This window comes from Carassius auratus, chromosome 20, assembly GCF_003368295.1.
Source record: "Carassius auratus strain Wakin chromosome 20, ASM336829v1, whole genome shotgun sequence".
Lineage (NCBI taxonomy): Eukaryota > Metazoa > Chordata > Actinopteri > Cypriniformes > Cyprinidae > Carassius > Carassius auratus.
In genome coordinates, this window is record NC_039262.1 from 18,005,610 (window position 1) to 18,026,996 (window position 21,387).

The 21,387-nt window shown below is 35.9% G+C and overlaps 2 protein-coding genes across 4 annotated transcripts; one reads left to right on the plus strand and one right to left on the minus strand.

Annotated features, from left to right (window-relative positions):
- Nucleotides 1-4,809: 4,809 nt before the first annotated feature.
- LOC113121086 (tripartite motif-containing protein 16-like protein) lies at nt 4,810-8,465 on the minus strand. The gene is made up of 6 exons (XM_026291323.1): nt 8,390-8,465; nt 7,593-7,688; nt 7,216-7,449; nt 6,970-7,129; nt 5,824-5,883; nt 4,810-5,706 (listed from the first exon to the last, which is right to left on the minus strand). Exons 3-6 carry the CDS (start codon nt 7,357-7,359, stop codon nt 5,174-5,176), a joined length of 897 nt encoding a protein of 298 aa, XP_026147108.1. The 5' UTR covers nt 7,360-7,449; nt 7,593-7,688; nt 8,390-8,465; the 3' UTR covers nt 4,810-5,173.
- Nucleotides 8,466-8,591: 126 nt separating this feature from the next.
- LOC113121085 (NAD-dependent protein deacylase sirtuin-5, mitochondrial) lies at nt 8,592-17,660 on the plus strand. Of its 3 annotated transcripts, none has more exons than XM_026291320.1 (11): nt 8,592-8,822; nt 11,416-11,551; nt 11,655-11,728; nt 11,813-11,946; nt 12,839-12,910; nt 14,388-14,541; nt 14,741-14,828; nt 14,932-14,985; nt 16,009-16,132; nt 16,857-16,972; nt 17,208-17,660. In XM_026291320.1, the coding sequence occupies exons 1-11, from the start codon at nt 8,720-8,722 to the stop codon at nt 17,278-17,280; spliced, it is 1,128 nt and encodes a 375-aa protein (XP_026147105.1). In that variant the 5' UTR covers nt 8,592-8,719; the 3' UTR covers nt 17,281-17,660. The 3 variants fall into 3 exon arrangements, with proteins under 3 accessions (XP_026147105.1, XP_026147106.1, XP_026147107.1); XM_026291321.1 differs by lacking the exon at nt 8,592-8,822 and adding an exon at nt 10,082-10,221; XM_026291322.1 differs by lacking the exon at nt 8,592-8,822 and adding an exon at nt 10,083-10,306.
- The last annotated feature ends 3,727 nt before the right edge of the window (nt 17,661-21,387 follow it).

Consider the following 21,387-nt stretch of genomic DNA (forward strand, 5'->3'; position numbering starts at 1 on the left):
TATATATATATAAAAATTATTATGATTATTACACACCCCAAAGTTTTGCACAGAATATTTATGTCAGCCTGAGTCATGAATCAAGTTGTGGGATTATGTTATTCAAACATACTGGTCAGACACATTTACAGATGAACTCTATCTGAATCCATCAAACTGACCTTTGCTGTGACAGATTCAACACGAACCAGTTTATGTCTTGTTTGACCGCTTTTGAGTCTTTTGCAGATGTTAAGCAACAACAAACTGAACTACCTGGGTGTACATGACACATTGTGTGCTTCCCAGTCATTTGATTTGTCAAGCATATGTGATGTGCCTAACTGATGTGTTAGTCATATAAACTGATTAGATATAAAGCACCATTGTTGTAATGGTGACTCCTTACTCTGGAATGTAGCTTCTGTTTCCAGTTGCCTTACACATCCTGCTTTCTGTCCATCATATTTGTGTATATTCATATCAGTTACAGTACAGTGCCTTGAATGGAGGTATCTTTCAGCTTTAATACTGTATGACTGTCTCCAGTAAGATGCTGGTGAGGCTTTGGGTTTGTCCCTGTAATAAGGGATTGACTATATTTTATCAATGCAAATGAACCGGCAGCCAGGGACTCTGTTATTGGTTAGATTTACTGTATTTAACTTAAAATATCTAGTAAATCATATGGTCAAAAAAATTAAATGCATAGATTTGAGCTTAATACTGAAGTTCCATCAAGTTTTAGCCAAAGTTTAATTCCTGCCTGCATACGGTGCTGTGAAATTGTTAGCCCCATCCTGTTCTTTTTTAAACTTTTTTTTTTGCATGTGTCACTCTAGAATGATTAAGATCAACAAACAAATTGTAATATTACACAAAGATAACCCAAGTAAATACAAAATGGAGTTTTTAAATAATGATTACATTTATTAAGGGGGGGAAAAAACTGTCCAAACCTGCCTGGCACTACGTGAAAAAGAGGAATTTTGTCCCACTCTTCTTCTCAGAATTGGTTTAATTCAGTCACATTGGAGGGATTTCGAGCATGAAAGGACTGTTTGAGGTCATGCCGCAGCATCTCAATCAGATTTAAGTCTGGACCAAAACCTTCATTTAGTTTTTCTTGAGCCATTCAGAGCTGGACTTGCTGGTGTGTTTGGGATCATTGTCCTGCTGCGTAACCCAAGTGCGCTTGAGCTTGAGTTCACAAACTGACGTCTGGACATTCTCCTCCAGGATTTTCTGATCGACTGCAGAATTCATGCTTCCATCAATTATGTCAAGACGTCCAGGTCCTGAAGCTGTAAATCAGCCCCAGACCGTCACACTACCACCACCATGTTTGACTGCTGCTATGATCTTTTTATGAAATTATGTGTTGGTTTTACGCCAGATGTAACGGGACACACACCTTCCCAAAAGTTGTGTCTCATCAGTCCACAGGATATTTGCCCAAAACTCAAAGATCAAAATATCTTTTGGCAAATGTGAGACGAGTCTTTGTGTTATTTTTGGTCAGCAGTGGCTTTTGTCTTGGATCTCTTCCATGGATGCTGTTTTTGCCCAGTCTCTTTCTTATTGTTGAATCATGAACACTGACCTCAGTTGAGGAAAGTGAAGGCTGTAGTTCTCTAGATGTTGTTCTGGGTTCTTTTATGACCTCCTGGATGATTCGTCGTTGTGCTCTTGGAGTAATTTCGGTAGGCCGGTCACTCCTGGGAAGGTTCACCACTGTTCCTAGTTTTCTCCATTTGTGGATAATGGCTCTGACCATGGTTCGCTGGAGTCCCAAAGCCTTAGAAATGACTTTATAACCCTTTTCAGACTGATACATGTCAACTATTTTGTTTCTCATCTGTTCTTGAATTTGTTTAGATCGTGGCATGATGTGTTGCTCTTTAAGCTTGCTTCACTTTGTCAGACAGGTTTTATTTAAGTGATTTCTTGATTCAACAGCTCTGACAGTTATCATGTGTGGGTGTGAAATTTAACCCCGCTTTCTAAAATAACGTGGTTAATCACAGTTATTCGTGATTTAACATGAGGGGGCAATTCATTTTTTCACGTAGGGCCAGGTGGGTTTGAAATATTTTTTCCCTTAATAAATAAAATCATTTAAAACTGCATTTTACTTGCGTTATCTTTGTGTAATATTCAAATTTGTTTGATGATCTGAATCTTTCAAGTGTGAAAAATATGCAATAAAATAAAATAAATTTAAACAGGAAGGGGGCAAAAACCTTTTCACAGCACTGTATGTAAATGAAGTAGTAGATAAAGAAAATGTTGCATTACCAGGTTTTCTGCCTGAATAAAAGCTAATTGCAATTTATATTGCTTCTCTTTTTTTTATATTAAACAGCACATTGAAAGTAAATGTGAAAAACCACCAGCCTGACACGGCAACACTGGTTGAACTATTGTGTTTGTCTGTTTGACCAGTTATACGTTAGGGCTGTTTGGGAAATCTGTTATTTTAGCAATTACATTTATCGAAAAAATTACACATCAACTTCAAGAATGAAGAATAATGTCTGAATCTGTGATGAATGTAAAGCTTTTGCCATTCTGTTGTGTAATGTATGGAAATGGGTTGATTATTATAATTATTTTTAAATAAATTTATAAAAATGTGTTTGGATTTGTAGGTTTTTTGCTCATAACATGCCACAGTTGTAAAGGATAAATGTACTGTATGTGGATGAGAAATGTAATATTTTACTAGTGTTTAAAAGTGCCCATATATATATATATATATATATATATATATATATATATATATATATGTGTGTGTGTGTGTGTGTGTATGTGTGTGTGTGTAATACTGTATATACACTGTAAAAAATGTCAAGCCGTTTCAACTAATTATTATTTAGTAACAAGTTCCACAGAAATTTTACATTCAGTCAGTTTCTGTCTTCAAAGTGTTGCCTGAATTGTTTTTTTTTTAGTTTTTTTTTTTAATTTGGCTCAACCTTTACTGAAATAGTTTTATAGTCCATTAAACTAAAATTATTTCATTGGTCAAACATTTAGAAAACTACAGCAAGTTATGTCAATTAAAATTTAACCATTCACTCCACGTGTTTCATATGTTAAAGTGTATTATTTGGGCATCATAAGAAATTGCTGTTGAACTAGTTATAATATTTTATATTGAGTTGAAAAAAAAAAAAAAAACTACCTGGTGTCTATCAATCACTAAAACACATTACAACACATTACAACTTTATTTAATAACAATCTGCATAAAGGAAATTTTTAGGTGAAAACATTGTCTTTAAAAAAATTGCAAAACTGCACGTCTCTGGCTGCTGGCTTTTGAGAGTCAAATAATCATATACAGACAAGACCAAATTACCAAAGGCTCCTGAGGACACATAGAGACCTTATGAATAAACAATCAGAAACCGGCAGCCACAGATGTGCAGTGTATCACCAATTCAGATAAAACTCTACTGAAGAAGACAAGTCACTGACATCTGGGATGTCAATCCATCACACAACACAGGGAGCATTGATGCTAACTGTTCATTAGTTGCAAGGATTTGTAACAGAACATGGACATTTCATATTAAAAGTCTACCTTAAACAGCATTAAAATAATATCATAATATGCCTTCCTGTTGTTGATAAATACCAGCAAATTGCAAAAGTTTGCACACGCTAAATCCCATTCAACACACCCATGTTAACTTCAAATAAGCGTATATCACTGGTTTACATTAGCGTTACACGTTTCATTGTAATAATTAAGCATTGGCTAATAAAAGAGAGAGATGGCACAATTTATTCATATCTTTTAATGTCGGAAACACAAAAATATCACACAACATGCCAAAATGAAACCTGAAATTAATTATAGTAACACAGCTTTTGACATAACTTGTTTTATGGATAAAACTAGAAGAAAGACCACGTTCCCTTCACAGCTCATTTAATTCCCTCATACATACTCATACAAAACTTATTTGACATTTTTAATTATGCTATACGTTTGTGTATGCATACATTTTAAATAATTCGTATACACCTTTTTTATATACAAGTAACGTTAACATTATTAATAAATTCAGTCTAAGTAACGTTAGCCTACAAATTCAGTTCCTCTTCCTGACGCATTAGCTTGACACATATTTAACATAGCCTAAATATATATATTTTTTTTTAATGGCACTGCTGCGAAAACCCCCTTTGGAACCTTAATTAAAAAAAAAAAAAAAAAAAAGATAAGATGAAAAAATATTTAATGAATACCAGGTTCCAGAAAACATTTTTGGTGACACTTCAGTATGCCAAATTTAACATTCACAGAGAAAACGTAACTATTTTATGTGGTGGCAATTTAGTATGAATTTGTGTGATGTGATTTGTACAGAAACTTGTGATAAAAATAAAATAAAAAAAGAACCATGAAGGTTTACCCCCAACCCATTCTATCAGTGGGACACAAGCAGATTGTATGAAAACATTCAAATGAGAGGATATCAATTAGCCAAAATATTAAATAGTTAAGAATTGCCATGAGAGTGTGTTGGTCATTTATGTAAAACTTTACAATAAGTTACATGAGTTAACATTAGTTCATGTTAATTAACATTAACTAACAAAGTGGGGAAGTCGTGGCCTAGTGGTTAGAGAGTTTAACTCTAAGGTTGTGGGTTTGAGTCTCGGGCCGGCAATAGCAGAACTTAGGTGCCCTTGAGCAAGGCACTGAACCCCCAACTGCTCCCTGGGTGCCGCAGCATAAATGGCTGCCCACTGCTCCAGGTGTGTGATCACGCTGTGTGTGTGTGTGTGTGTGTGTGTGTGTGTGCACTTTGGATGTGTTAAATGCAGAGCACAAATTCTCAGTATGGGTCACCATACCTGGTTGTATGTCACTTCACTTTTTCAATGAGCACTTGTTACAGTGTTTATTACATTAAAATACAGATTTTCACTGCTAGTCCATGTTAGCTCAGAACAATTAAATAATCTTAACAGATACAACTTTTGATTTTAATATTATATTAGTAAATGAAGAAATTAACAAAGATTGATATAAGCTTTAGAATCACTTTATATTGTTAGCTAATGTCAACTAATGTAGTTAACTAATGTTAACAACCAGTAGAGCCTGACCTCTCATGCTTCATTTGTTAAGTTTCAAAGAACTTCTCAAGAACTGAGTAATCTCCATTTCATGGCATTAAAGTGGATAACAGAGCCTCATACTGGACCCGGTGTTAATTCTGAATCCAGGATAGAGCGGTTGAGTGAATGCAGTACGAATTCTGTAGATGAGATTCAATGAGTCTGTGATGCTGTAAAACGCCAAAATTCCTGCAGAGAAGTCAACATAAACGCCAGTCCTGCGAGCCCACTGCATTTTGGGAATCTTAGTTTCCCGTGCATTGTGCCAGAATGCATATGTATCCTCAGAGCACACCAGACTCCAGGACTGGGCGTTGTGTCCAAAAGCACACAGGGTGCTCTTTCCTTTCCTGCTGATGTCCTCATAGGACACTGAGATGTGCACAGGACCCTTCCCGCTCCACTCTGCCTCGAAGTAACATCGACCGGACACGCTCTCCCTGCACAGGACCTGGTAATAGCTGTCAAACCTCTCTGGGTGGTCAGGAACGGATAGAGAGGTTTTACTGCACATCACCTCGCCGGTCTCTGAGGAAACGCTGAGGTTTCTGTGAGCCGTATTCGGGTCGAGAGTCAGGGGACCCGAATCTGAAATCCAGAGACACAAGACGTGGATTAACAAAGACAGTAGTTCTGTAGTTGGTTGTATTGATTTCTGGTGCACATTTAATTGTGTGTGTGTGTGTGCATGTGTGTGTTACTCACATTCCAAAAACTGCTCTCTGATTTTAGGTTCAGGAGTAGGAATAAACTTCAGGTTTGTCACTAATAAGACAAAATAGAAACAGTGCAGGCATTTTAAATATGTATACTTTTTTTTTTTTTTTTAATGTTTAATAGTGTTTGGAATACTTGAATACTATATGAATTTTGACAGTTCTTTGAAAATAGTAAGTGAAGCACTTTTTTTTTACATTTCAAACAATAGTATGCGAATAAAACAGATAGAGATATTAAACATTGTCACATGACCTCATCACTTGTGAGAGGTTTGCATTTGCCATCTTGAGAAAATAAGGATTATTATTTGTATTTTTTTTTTTTATTATTATTGATGTTTTATTATTGATTGTTGAGTTTTTAACAGTGCTGGGCAATGATTAATTGTGATTAATCGCATCCAAAATAAAAGTTTTTGTTTATATATGTGTGTGTGATGTGGATATTTATAATGCATATATAAAGACACACACATACAGTATACATTTGGAAAAAATTCACATGCATTAACATTTACATGTACATATTTATATTAATATGAATATAATTTATATTATATCTAAATATATTTAATATATAAACATAAATTTGTTCTTAAATATGTACATGTATGAGTGTATTTATATATACATAATAAATATACACAGTACAGACACATATATTATGTAAACAATTTTTATCAATGTTAATTTTATGATTAATCATTGTCCATCACTAGTTATTAATTCAGTGGTTTATCATAAATAAATAAAAACTATTATCCAGTATATTATAACATATAATTTTATCCAATCATAATGAATCAGAATGTGTGATTCATTAATCACAAAATTTGCCATGAATGTACAGTATTACATAAATTAGGTCAAAAATTTGCTGTGAAATATATGCATATTGGGTTATTTTCCTGCCAAATTACTGTGAAACAGCAGAATGCTGCTAACAACATGTAATTTACTGGTCTTGTTTCTTATAAAGCTGCCATTAACCAGTTATACACAAGAGAAGTCCTACTTTGAAACTACTTACTACTAAAGTAATGCAATTATTAACCTGGAATATACTGCATCTTTACATGATTTAAATGTTTAGTTTGCATGCTATTCCAAACATATTCAGATGATGACTTACCTTTTGTTGACAATTTCTCCGATTTCTTCTGGCACAGATCTTTAATGTCCTCACAGAGATATGTGAGTTTTCTTGACACCCTCTCAAAAGTGAAGTCCGGATTGACTAGAACTGCAGGAGAAGTCACCAACTCCGGCTGACTACACAGTGCTTCATAACTCTGAGGAATACATAATAGTAATAAACTCTCTTAACCCAAAATCACAAAGCGACACGTACATTGGAGTCTAGAAGCACTGACGCTACCTTCAGGAACTGGGTTTTATCGTCAAGGCGTGCAAGCGTGTCGTATTCAGCATCTCTCCTCCTGAGCTCTGAGATCTCCTGCTCTAGTTTCTCCATAAATCCATGTGCCTCGTCTAATTCCATCTGCTCCTTTGTTTTTATCATCTCTGTCACCTTGAAACACAGTGCCTCAATGGACAGAATCAGCTCACTGAAGATCTTCTCCGTGTCCTCCACTGCTGCCAGGGCAGAGCTCTGTTATACAACAAGCAGAACCAGAGAAGTGATGAGTCCAAGAACCTCTCTGTGTATAACGGGTCTAATAAGGATCATAAGTTGACCCACACTATTCCACTTGTCCATTAAGATCTCCCAGCTCCTGGCAGTAAGAGACTCACCCTGAGAGAGAGGACGGCGTGACTCAGATCCTGTAGCTCTGTCTCGCGCTCCTTTATGACCTGCTGGCATCTCCTCTGTGACTGCTTAAGCTCTTGCTGCAGACATGAGGATAAATACATGAAGAATTGTTTAACAACAAAAAAGAATCCAGCAGCACATGTGATGGGAAACATACCAACATGTTTTGGGTTTCAAACCTTGATCAGGATCAACCCGGGTTTTTTTTTTTTTTTTTTTTCATTAAAAGTACTACTAGACCCCCCCCTCCCCTCCCCCCAAGTTGATTTAGTCCACAGCCCTTGTGATCCATAAAGTACCAGTTTTACTATTACTATTTTATTTGTTCAATATTTCTTTTGTGGTGAGCATGTTCTTCTGATTAAAATCAATTTTGATATTTTTTGAGAATTAAAGTTAAAAATCAGCCAAAAAGCCTGACTCATATTATTTTTTATATTAGAATTTCATTAGGGAAAAAGCAGTGATGTCCTTGTGTGACATCCCCCAAAAGTACTGATGCTTAGAAATTAATCACTGATCATATTTAGAAAAAAAAAGAAACCCTAAACAATACATTTACCTATATATTCAAGGATTTTTACTGTAATATAATAACGCACACACATCTATTTGATCAATTTAATAATTGTTTATTGATTTAAAACTTAATTTATGAAATGTATAATGTACGTGTGACATTATTTGTGCAAAGACAAATCCTACTTAGTTTGACATTTTGTTATATAACGCAATTTTATTCATACACTTGAGCCTCAACATACAGAAATGAACTGACCTTTCAATGACTTGTTTATTAAAGCTCTTGCTGTGCTTGGTTATTATGACGTTTACCATCAGAAGAGAAGTCAGACACACCTGACAGAACATGACGAGGTCCTGCTTTTCTTTTCCAATGACCTCATCGGTCTCAGCTCCAGGGATGGTGGATGAACGCGTTCCAGTCTGTCTCAGCTTCTCAACAACTTCAGCAAACAGGGTGTTTTTGTTGAGCGCCGGTCTCGGGGAGAAGGTCTGTCTGCACTCTGGACAGCTGCACAACTTCTTCTGGCTCTTCTGCTCCCAGTAGCTCTTGATGCACTCCATACAGTAGTTGTGTCCACAAGGAATGGTCACGGGGTCCCGCAGAAGGTCCATACAGATGGGACAGCTGAACTGCTCCTGGTTGACGAAAACACCAGCTTCTTCCTCTGCCATCGTTTACAGTGAGGGTAAAAAACAGAGTGTAAAGCTGCTTTGTGGAGAGAGAGAGAGAGAGAGTATGACGTTTGCTTGTGCCTCCCACTATTGTCTGTTTTGAGGTTGTAAAGGGAGGAGTCCGTCATCGTGTACAGTCTGTGTCACTCTGATCATGTTTCAGAGGAGTCACATGCTTCATTAAGTCACTAAATCTTTGCTGTTGTTGTTTTGTAATTAATATTTTCATGTTTACCTCAGAAAAGTGATTCATCATAGCTTCGAGTAGGCTAGCTAAGCTTCTGGAAAGATCAACCCCAGGGATGATGATGATGTTGGTTGTTCCAGTGCATGTCTGTTCATGCCCAATGGATGAATGCATGCATAATTACATGTTTAATAAGATGTTTCCGTGTAATTTGTTTTAGCACTTTGGGAGACTAGGGGAGTGGATATTTGTAATGTAATATGTGCACAAACATAAAGGGTGTGTGTAAATAAATTATGCAACAATAAAATAAAATAGCAAATATCACCATCACAATAAACTGTGATTAATAATTTGACAGCACTAACTGTTATGTTTATAATTAGGTAATTATAAGAAGAGACAGTACATGGATACAGTACATCCAAAATTGTATTCACTGCATTTCAAATTAATTTTAAATGACTTTCCAGGCTATCAATAAAACTAGTCTTTTTTTTCTACATAGTTCTGCTGTATTTAGCCGTATTTGTAATTGTGATACATCCACTGACAGTATTATGTTCTCCACGCTAGAGGTCGCTCTTTCCATAACCGGACCAGTCTTCAACAGCAGCGTGTTCTTCTGAAAAACAGAATGAAATATTACAATAATGGGCGGGTTTAGTGGCTCAGATGTTTTCTCTTATTGGTCAAGTACTATGAGTCTAAATAATAATTGTCGTATTTAAAACTTCACCCTTTTAATATCAATTAATTGGCTATTAAAGTTTATTAGTGCCATTTTTCAGCTGCGAATTATTGTCCAGGCCGACGCTGAGGAAGCGCAAAGACTCGTGATGCGTGTTACTTTTCTCATCAATGTTTAGGATGCACCATTCACAGTCGAATGTGATTAATGGATAAACATTTTTTGAGTGTGATTTTATAGAAATTATTGTGGTGAGTTAGTCTGTTCGTTTCTCAGATAACAATCCTTGAAATTAATTTATTTAATATTTTATACTTTATGGTGCACAAATATAATCAGTAACTCAAAATGCGTTCAAAGATTTGGATGTGAGTCAGTTGACGCTTGAGTTTTCTGAGCCACCAAACGCCCCTCAGAGGCGTCTAATATGAAAGTTAACAGGAACTTTTGTTGTTTCACGGTTTGTGTTGTGCGTGCAATTTTGTCTCGAAGCCGAGAGTAGTGCACCCTCTCTTCCACTGGCTCATGACAGCGAGTAGATGTAATACATATTTCATCTTCAGCTCTGCTGGACTAAATCTACACAATCTGTGTTATAGAAGTCCGCACAACACACGCAGGTAGCTGTTACTTTCCTTTCATTCTGTTAGACAGCTGTGTGTTCATAGTCATCAGCATGTATTGCACATGTAACATTACTGCTGCTTTGTTTACCATGTTTGACCTATCAAGTGTTTTTCTGAGAGCAGGGAACTATAGTGCATGTGAGCTGTGGTCATGGTCCTTCAAGGCCCACATATGTTTATTAAAGTTTGACTTTATTGCACCTCAGTACTGTCCTCTTTTCATGTTCCTGCAATAGTGCCATGAGTCTTGTGCAGGAGGGTCAGACTCATTCCTCTTATGTGGTTAAATAAAAAAGAAAAATAATAATAAAAATTAATATGGTTGTGTAGTTTTATTAGTAACTACATCAAATAAAGGGGTGCACCACCATACCAGATATTCAGAAATATGTGCAGGTCAAGCAGGCACTTATTAGTATTTTTAACTCGATTTTATTAATTAAATTGATTATTTACACATTGGCAAAAAAAAAAAAAAAAAAAAAAAATGAGGCTACTAATTAATAAAGAAATAAACATGGTTCTTAACAGAATGGATATAAAGCTTATATTGGGGTGTCTAAGTTAAGTAACGCAAACAAGTTTATTTCATTTTAATGACGCTATTACAAGTTCAACCATAATTAATCAAACATTTTTAAAAAATATTTCTGGTTTGAAACAGCTTTGTAGCTTCGAGATTTAAAATTCACTCATACTGTAAGTTCATTGTTAAAAAACAAATGTAAATAAAACGTATAAAATGTATTGAGGACATGGAAACTTAATGCACAGCAGCAATGACCCATGAGTCAGATTTTCTGTTCAGTCATTTCCTTAAGTGTATATGTAGAAGTCGTTAAAAAAAATCCCAAATGTGGTGTTTTATTTTTTTTCATATTTGTGGATTGCATTTAAATGAGTTTTATGAAACTTTTAATTTAAAATGTTACATTTAACAATGTAGTACATTAATGTATTTAAATAAATATATACATATACTTTATATATATATAAATAGTATTTTTCTTTTCTTTTCTTCCTTCTTTAAAAAAAAAAGCTGCACAAAGGAGTTTTTTATATTAAGCCAATACAGTTTTAATGCTTTGTGTGATTATGAATAGAAGAAGGAAATCATTCCAGAATTCCCAACCTGTCAGACTACTTCCTGGACACGCCTCCTTTTCTAGCAAAGGAACATCTCCGAACAGAAAGAGGAAGTGCTTTAATCTCATTCTCTGATTCTGTGCGTGTCTGCTGGTGAGTACGTTGCATTTCAGGTTGTTTATATGGATATTTCTGATTTTCTTGCTGTGCAGAGTGACATTTAACTCTGAATGATTGTGTGGCATTTGACGTGTAGGGGGCTGACCTCTCACCTCTGTGCGACAGTCAGACAGAACTGGAGCGCTCCAAAGATGGCTAGACCAAGCTCAGGTAGGACCGTCTTCACTGTGTATGTATGGCAGCGGATGGCCTGTGAATTAAGTGGTTTGCATTGTAATTTGTTTCATTTTGCAGATTTAACAGAGTTTCGTGAGGATTTTGCTAAAGCCAAGCACATTGCTATCATTACGGGGGCTGGAGTGAGTGCAGAGAGTGGAGTCCCAACCTTTAGAGGACAGGGGGGCTACTGGAGGAAATGGCAGGCACAGGTATTGTAAACACATGACACAATTTTTACTATCTGATCTTAGTTTCAGTAAAGGATTTATACCAAGGTTTTTAAAACTTTGTAATTCTAGGACTCGAATCCCTTTGTGATGGTCCTTTCTATTGATAAATAATGGCAGAATGTGAATGTGCATTACATTAATATCTTAATATTAATTTTGACCAATTTTTCACAGACCTCTTTGAAAACCCCTGACTTATGTAGTACTTTGCAGAGCATAACAGCATATGAGCACAGTGACTACAAGGCGATATACTGCTCTAATTGACAACATAACAACATAAAAAGTCTAAATACACTTCTAAATGAAGAGGCGAGTCTTAGTCTTTCTTGGCTGTGAAAAACACCCCACTGAAAAAGTAGTGGCATAGTTACAGCAGGGTACCAGTTGTATATTATACTGCATGACTTTTCTTTAATTTATGATTCAGAAATATATACAAATGGGCCTGTAAAACATAGTTTACATTTTGCATTGTAAATAATGACTGTAAACATTCAACATCTATTGTATTTGACAGCTCTGACCAAATTTGTCAGGCTACTTGTAACAGTGGATATGAATGCTGTAGTCACACCACGTGTGTAAGCATGCAAAGATTAATAATAATAATCGTTTTAATATATTAATATGAAATACTAAAATTAACAATTTATTTAAAGTTTAATCATATGAAAATTTAACAATTATTTTACAACGGATCGTTGATGTTTTATTTTTTTTAGTGCTGCACAACAGAACATATAGAGATACTTTTATTCTAAATAGTACTCTTAAACTTTTTTGTCATAATTCAAGCTTTTAGTTTCACATCACATGTACATAAGGAAACATTAACAGGAGGCTCTCTTTTCTTCTCTTTGTCTTTCAGGATTTGGCAACCCCTGAAGCTTTCTCTCGAGATCCTTCTTTAGTTTGGGAGTTTTACCATTACAGGCGTGAGGTGGGTTACACATTACTGACTGAATGGTTACCAATGTCATAATGCCATTTGTTTCTTTCAGTGATCAATTCACTGTAAAAGTATATTATAAATGCCTGCGATGGTATGTTAATACTTTAATGAGACTACTACTACTTTTCTTCTACTACTACTTTTTCTTCATGTTTTGCATCCTTAGAATTGCAGTAAAAAATCTGAAAGAACGTCTGAAATTCACATTGCATCCCAGGGTTACTCAATAGTAGTAGATTGGTTATGAGATTCCTGTTTGCATTTTTTAAAAAACTTTCTTTATTAATTTTGTGACAATACAATAAAAGTTTCAGTTGTAGGTACCGATATGAGAAAGAAAAATTGCACTATATTATAATATATCAAAACTGTCTCAAATATAATAATGCAATAAAATATAATAAAATATTTTGATTAAGACTAACTGAAAAAAACGTAAGAAATAAAATGCAAATCATTTTAAAAACTACTACATAAAACAAAATATGATTATTATAAATTTTGAAACCAGCCACTTTCAACATCAAATGTTATTATATGTTTAAAAACTGGGGTTGCAGTCAAACAATTAAGAATAATTAAACAAAAAATTATGTTTTGTTGCATCCTAATAACCAGAGTTCGACCGATATTGGGTTTTTGACAGCCAATACCAATGCCGATTTCTTGGGGTGGGACAACCGATATGAAGCCGATGTAATATTTTTTTTATTAATATTTAATAAATCTTTTGACAATGGATTAAAAAAAGAAGTGTGTAAAATAAACATACTTTACATGACAAAGTATTTTTCACAAATACATAGATATTTAATAGAAATATGATTAAAAAAAGAAGTAAACACTGTAACCAACAGGGCACTGAGTATTCTGGGAAGTTTGTGTGCATTGGGAATCATATTTTTCAAATAAAGCCAGGGTAACCCTTATTTTACATACAGCACACAGAGAAAATGTCATGAATATGAGAGTGGGCAAATGCATAGGGCAAGTGCAGCAGAATTGAAAATCAAAGTTCAAAGTTAAAAGCATTGAGTGTACACGGACCAGCCGTCACACAGGGATCACGCAATCGTGCTGGTCATGTGCACACTTCACAAGATCTCACTCCTGGATTCTACTAAGTTTGCAAGGTTTGTGAAATGAAATGTTCATTAGTCATTCAAAGGTTTGTTTAAATTATATAAATGTGGATTTGCTTAATGCTAATGGCAAACGAGAAAGTATTATAATATGTGCCTTTCTGTTACTGATAGGTCTAATAAAAAGCAATTGGTATAATACTTTTTATATACATTAATTGCTTTAACCGATCTGATTATTAGACAGACTTCTATCCACCTCGAACACATCGGCCAAGCAGAAAAACGTATTTGGCCGATGCCGATATTTGAAAAATGCAAAATATTTCGACCACTACTAATCTTAATTTATTTCATTTTTCATATTGTATGTAATTTTGTAGGTTATTCGCAGTAAGATGCCAAACCCAGCCCACCTGGCTTTAGCGGAGTGTGAGTCCCGTCTCAGCAAACAGGGGCGCTCTGTTGTGATCATCACTCAGAACATCGATGAACTGCACCGTCGTGCTGGCTCCGAACATCTCTATGAAATCCACGGTGAGACAACAGCTTCTCGACCCAGGACACCATTATAATGCATCAATTACTGGTTGACATCTGATTAACAGAATGAAATTAATTGGGCATCTATTTGGTAGTGGAGCTTTTGTCCCATCTTTCCATACAATCATACCTTCAAATTGAGGTTATTCCCGATCCGATTTGCGATTTCTCTCTCTTCTCTCTTTCTCTCAAGGTAGTCTATTTAAAACCCGCTGCATGAGCTGTGGAGAAGTCAAAGCCAACCACAAGAGTCCAATCTGTCCTGCTCTGGAGGGGAAAGGGTACAAGCTCATGCAAACACATCACTATTATTTCATCAAATATTTAAACCACAAGAGAATGCACTCTCTGTATCTGCTTTTCTCTTTCATTTTCAATTCTCAGAGAGCCTGACCCCAGTGCCAAGGATGCCAGGATACCAGTGGAGCACCTGCCTAGGTTTGTGAGTTTGGGTTTTGTTGCAGATCAGTACTGTAGACTGTGATTAGTCTGAAGATGCAGTACATTGTAAAAGGCAGCTATTTTACCGGGGGGCTGTTCCGCTACCTAATTTGCCTACATATTTAATATGTGCAAATCTGCAAAATGTTCTGCATGCTGTACTTCTGTGCAGATTTTTGTGCAGAATCAGATTTTTAAGCTGTTTAAACAAATTGCAAGGAACTGAGAACTACACTACACTGTTTGGGGTTTTAAAAGAAATGAATGCTTCTATTCAGATCAGAAGTGACCGTGAAGATGTTTACATTGTTATGAAAAAAATTAATAAATGCTGTTCTTTAAATAAAAATAAAAATAATTAATCAGAGAACCCGGAAAAAATTCTAAGTTTCCACAAAAATGTTAAGCAGCACAACTGTTTTCAACTTTGTTAATAATAAGAAATGTTTATTGAGCACCAGTTTTATGATGTACGAACATCAGGATGATTTCTGAAGGATCATGTGACACTGAAGACTGGAGTAGTGACAGCGGAAAATTCAGCATTGCACCACAGGAGTAAATGACATGTTAAATACAGTATATAAAAAATAACAGTGATTTTAAATTGTCAAAATATTTCACAATATTACAGTTTTTACTGCATTTTAGATCAAATCAACTTTTTTTTTTAAATTATGTTGCATAAAAAAAAATGATGTCCTGCGTTGCAACAAATATAATCAGATGCCGCTGGAATGCATACCTCTGGCTTGCTTTACTGTAAACATACTGTAAGGCTGCTTAATTTAGAGAGGTAGGAGGGTAGTCATGTAATACGAAATTGGGGGTGCTTTGGTGCAAAAAAACCTTCAACAACCTTTATAACTGGACTTCATGGGGAAATAAAAAAAAATATGTAAAGGTCAATACAGAAATAACTTGAGAATAGCAACACTTTTCTCCAGCAGTGGGCAGTATATATCCACGTGTTTAATATTTCATGATCGAGATGTTAGTTTTTTTACTTTATGATTATAGGTGTGACAGAAGTGGCTGTAATGGATTGCTGAGGCCTCATGTGGTTTGGTTCGGAGAGACTCTGGATTCAGATATCCTCACCGCTGTGGAGCAGGAGCTGGAAAAATGTGATCTCTGCTTAGTGGTGAGTGATACACTTAACAGAACCACGGAGCTGACTACCTAGAAAGGATTTTAAGAATAGGCCTATTTTAGAACTTAGGCTTTCTTATTATGTTTATAATACCTTATTTTGATGAAATCCAAAATTTTATTTTCAGCTTACTAAAGTATTGAGTTTTTAGCTTAGCAACATGCAGGCTTAAACCATATCCATTAGAATCAATTACCAGAGATCTGTTAGTAATTTTCATGATCCTTCAGCATGCAAAAAAAGAAAGGAATGCTATCTTGCAGTTTATTAAGTGAGTCAGATGTTGATTTATTGACCGCTGTGAAGAATTTAGAGAATTAATTCAGTGAAAGACTCTTCAAACCAGTAATATGAATCGAACTACACTGGAGATGTACGTTTTTTCGTGCAGCTCACAAGGTGCCCAGTCTTTTTATCACATCACATTCAATTCAGCCTGCAAAATTACATTTACAGTTCGAGTAAATGGGATTTATGTTTTTTACACAGTGGCTCTAGAGATCGAGCATTGCAGGAAATCCTGGCATAACAGCAACATCAATAATACTCTTACAATACTATAAAAAACGTATACTGGTTAACATATTTATACTGTTTTTAATGTAGGTTTGCAAGGTCTTTGACTAAAACCAACACAATATCGTCAATCCCTCATACAGATGCGTTTCACCTCCAACTGTATTCTGTGTTTGTCACATTGTTCTCTTGTCTCTAGGTGGGTACCTCCTCCATAGTTTACCCAGCAGCCATGTTTGCTCCTCAGGTGGCAGGAAGAGGAGTGCCTGTAGCTGAATTCAACATGGAGAGCACACCTGCTACTATGCGCTTTAAGTAAGACATACAAACACACAAACTATCACTTTACATGAGTCACAGTGATGCCTCTCAGTCAGCCCATTCAACAGGATAACGCATAGCTGCTCTATTGTGCACAAGCCTCCACATACGCACAGACTCTTAGTGACGTCCCTCGCTGTCGCATTTGAGCAAACACTGAACGCTACACTTCACAAAACAAATTGAACACCTGCGTGTGGTTTATTTGAGATGTGTTTCTCACCAACAGATATCACTTTGAGGGTCCTTGTGGTGTCACACTGCCTCCTGCCCTGGAACGCCACGAGAGCGAGGTTATTTAAGGAGAGAGAAGGCATGACCCATTTGTTCATGCCTACTGCCTAGAGCACTTTAACAGAGCACATTGGATTGGTTCATGCCTTCATTGTTAGCGTGCTATGAAGATTTATTGCAAAGGCTGAAATCAAGTTTTAAATAGTGTCTTTTTGAGTGTTTGCTTGGCCTGTGCGTTTTGGGCAAGTTGTGTTTTTGGCATTGGATCTTAGTAGATTTGTTCCTGTTGATTCACTGGTAACTCATTTAAGTCGTGGAATACCTGGGAATTTAAAGATCGTAATTTCCAGACCCAGAAATGTCATTGAAGATAATAGTTTTAAAGAGTTATGGAAATTTCCATCATGAGTAAGTTTTAAATATGATCAGTTCTGAAATATTTCATTGGAAAAAAAATAAATAATAATAATAATCCTGGCTGGAAAAATCATGAAAATTGATTGGTCAAATGTTGTGGGTACCCTGAATGTACATGTAGGACTAGACACTAATGCAGTATAATGATTTTGAATGAGCTGTGTCAGGATGAGCACAGACGGACACAATTAGTGAGGAATCAGGAGTTTTACTTGAAATAAAATAACCATTAAATAAAGTGTCCAAGGGGAATACTTAAAAACACATGAGTACATGAACAAGATTTATGACTGGTCTTTAAATTCTATTTTTAGTGTTGGGTTATTAAAGGGATAGTTCACCCAAAAAGGAAATCATTAATCACTCATCCTTCATCTCTTTCCAACCCTGTAAGACCTTTGTTCATCTTCAGAACACAAATTAAAATATTTTTGATGAAATCCGAGAGCTTTCTGGCCCTCCACAGACAGCAACACAGTGTCGTGATACTCTTGTGAATGCACATCTTAGGCTTAAACGGAGGAGAAGAAATTGATGCATGAAGTCATTTATATTTGATTTCTTTGCACACACACACACACACACACAAAAGAATTCTTCTAGATTCATAAAATCATACGGTTGAACCATTGGACTGTTTTAACAATGTCCTTACTATGTTTCTGGGCCTTGAACTTGGTAGTTCTGTTGCTGTCTGTGGATGGGTCAGAAAGATTAATTGTGGAGGAAAAAAGCTCCAGGTTTGCTTTACTTCTTCGTATGGCTGCACAATTTGGCCAACAATAATCATTTATATATATATATATATATATATATATATATATAATTATAATATTCTTATTGATTACCATTATTATGACTATTATTACTAAATAAAACTATTGTATTCAACTAAAGATATATATATTTATTTTTTTTATATTTCACTTGTTTAATATTTCAATCATTTTTATTTTACTTTTGAAACTTTTTTTTGCTTTTATTTTAAAGTACATCAGTAAAATTACAATACTAACAATACAACAATACTTTATTATAGCGGAAGAATGCAGAGACTGGGAGCCCTAAAAAAGCCCTTTTGTTGATATGTGCTTCTCATTACAAGTGTGGAAAGATGGTTGTCACATGTTGTGTTCCCAAATGCACGATACAAAAGACCCAAACACGGAGCACAAAGTCATGCCGAGATGAGTTTGCTCTGAGACACTGAACACACTGAATCATGAGCTGCTTGTGTGTAAATGAACACAGTGCAGATTAAGTAATTTGATAATTATCCTACAGTAAGCCATATTGCGATTGTATTTTGTTTTTCGCACAGCCCTAGTTTGTGTTTAAGGTTGACTGCGAAATTCGTCAGAGATCACTGTTTAAATTGTGCCACTTTTAGCCGGTGGTTGGCATATGTATGAGTGTTGTTTTTTGTTTGTCAAAGTCAATAGATGAGTTTGAGTGACTCTGTGTGTGTTTGTGTGCATGCACCCTGTGGCATCGGGTCACCTTGATTCTGTCTAGTCCTATGCCAGATTCCATGGTCCAGCTGGAAATCTCTCTCTCTCTCTCTCTCTCTCTCTCTCTCTCTCTCTCTCTTTCACTGTCATGACTTATACAACCAAGCAGCAGAAAAGCTACATTTTGTTTGACACCTCCTGGTCCAACTCAGGTATCCTGCTTACTTTCATATGTATACAGATTCATCCTTTCATGTTAACATGAGATTGTGGGATGATGCTGCATGAATCGCTTGATTTATCTGAATTACAAATGTGCAACAGAATGCACATTTGCTTCTAAGAAATTGAATGTGTCTTCACAGACTGACACTGTTACTAAAATGCTGTTTTGGTGTTTATATGTGTGAGATGGGGGGGGGGGGTGGTTGTACGTCTGTGTTTGTAAATGATAAATGAGTGTGTAGTTTTGAGGTGTGTGTGTGTAACTGATCACTGTTGGTGTGTGTGCGTTGGGTCTCCTGGAGAGACTGTGGCTCATTAGTTTCTGAGGCGATGAGAGAGGTCTGCTCCAAAAATAACACACACCATCTCCTGTCCATTAAACCACAATTTCACACCAATCTGAGCTTAACGACGTACGCGCGCACATGCACAATAAATATCTCCCCTGACATACGCTTAGCCTCTAAAATCCTCTGAGACACACAACATCAATCCTACACACACATACACGCATGGTCCCATTAAATATCGATTTCACACCAATCTGAGTGTCTCCCCAGTCTGGGCTTGTCAGAGGACAGGGACAGAGAGATGCAGGGGAGGGAGCAGGAGGATAGGAATGGAGTGATGGAGAGGAGGAGGACACTAGTGGGACGGATGCTTGGTGTGATATGGATCTTGTTGTGTTTCTACATGATGATAACTTTTTTGTTCCTTACTTTGACAATTTGTTGATAGCTATAATAAGAGAGCAAGTTTTTATTTTTATTTTATTTATGTAGATTGTGTATTAATTCCTGGATAACTTCTTAGAAAATATACACAGTTGCAGCAACTGGCAACCTCGAAATATCAGAAAATGTGAAAATTGTCATTTTTAGGCTTGGAACGTAATTATTTAAAACTCATTTTAATTAATAAAAGACCACTGAAATTTCTACTGTGAATAATAATTGTATTACTCTTGTCGGCTCTAAAATATTTAATCGACTAGAAATAGTTGTGTGAGTGCAGTCTCTGTAACATGTTTTTAAAGTTGGCATGAAATTGAAAGTAACCCTGGTTTTTTCTTAATATATGTAAATGATCTGGTTGAGATCCATCCATGCATTTATATTTATATACCTTTGCATATCTGTATGATATTTATATAAATGTCATGGCTTACTATTTTTGTGATTTGACCGACTTCTCTGCTGATGTATGCAAGGCTGTGCTAGTTAAGCCAGTTGCATTCATATCTGCCTCCATTACGATATGCAGTACTCACTTTTAACACTCCAGTCAATAGCTGATGGTTAAAATAAAGTTCCATCCTACTTTTTAAAAAAAAAAATATTTTCTGTTAATGTGTTTTGCTCAAACATAAGTCACAATATGGATGTGCAGTTGGGTTGCATGCCAGCTTCATTTGCCAAGCCATCACAAGCTGCTAAAAAATCATGACACAGTCATGAAAATTCATTGTTATTATGGTGTGGGAACTCTGAATCTAGGTCTGAAGTGCTGTGAAATTTAATGATTTTTAGAGAGCTGTTGCTGGCTGAGGGAAAAAAAATACAGATGCAGTGTCAGGCCTAAGAGAGGCTTCTCAAATAAACCCTAAAATTCTAAAATAAAGTATCGATGGCGAGTATATAGTATGTTGAGATGAACACATGTTCCTAAAGTCCAGGTTGTGTGCTCTTGCAGATTCAAAAAGGGAGCGTTAAGGGATTCTCTCTGGACACTTATTTTTTATATATAAATTTAATGTTTTATGTTCCTTTTATTTGAATTAAATGCCTCTATGAGGCTGTGTGTCACATGCATTGTGCTTATCCAGCCACAAGGGCATCATTTAGCAAGAATGAATCAAATACAATCTTTATTTATCACAGCACAACCAGAAGAAGTGGAATTTGTTTCCATTACTGTCACATTCTGTGGCCATAAAACAGCACAACATATTACAGGGACAGTCCTTCTGGAACAACTTGGGGTTAAGTGTCTTGTTCAAGGGCACAACTGTGATGACTCATGACTCACCTTCCGGTTACCAGGCCTGAGCCTTAACCTCTCACAATCTCACAGTGTTTCACC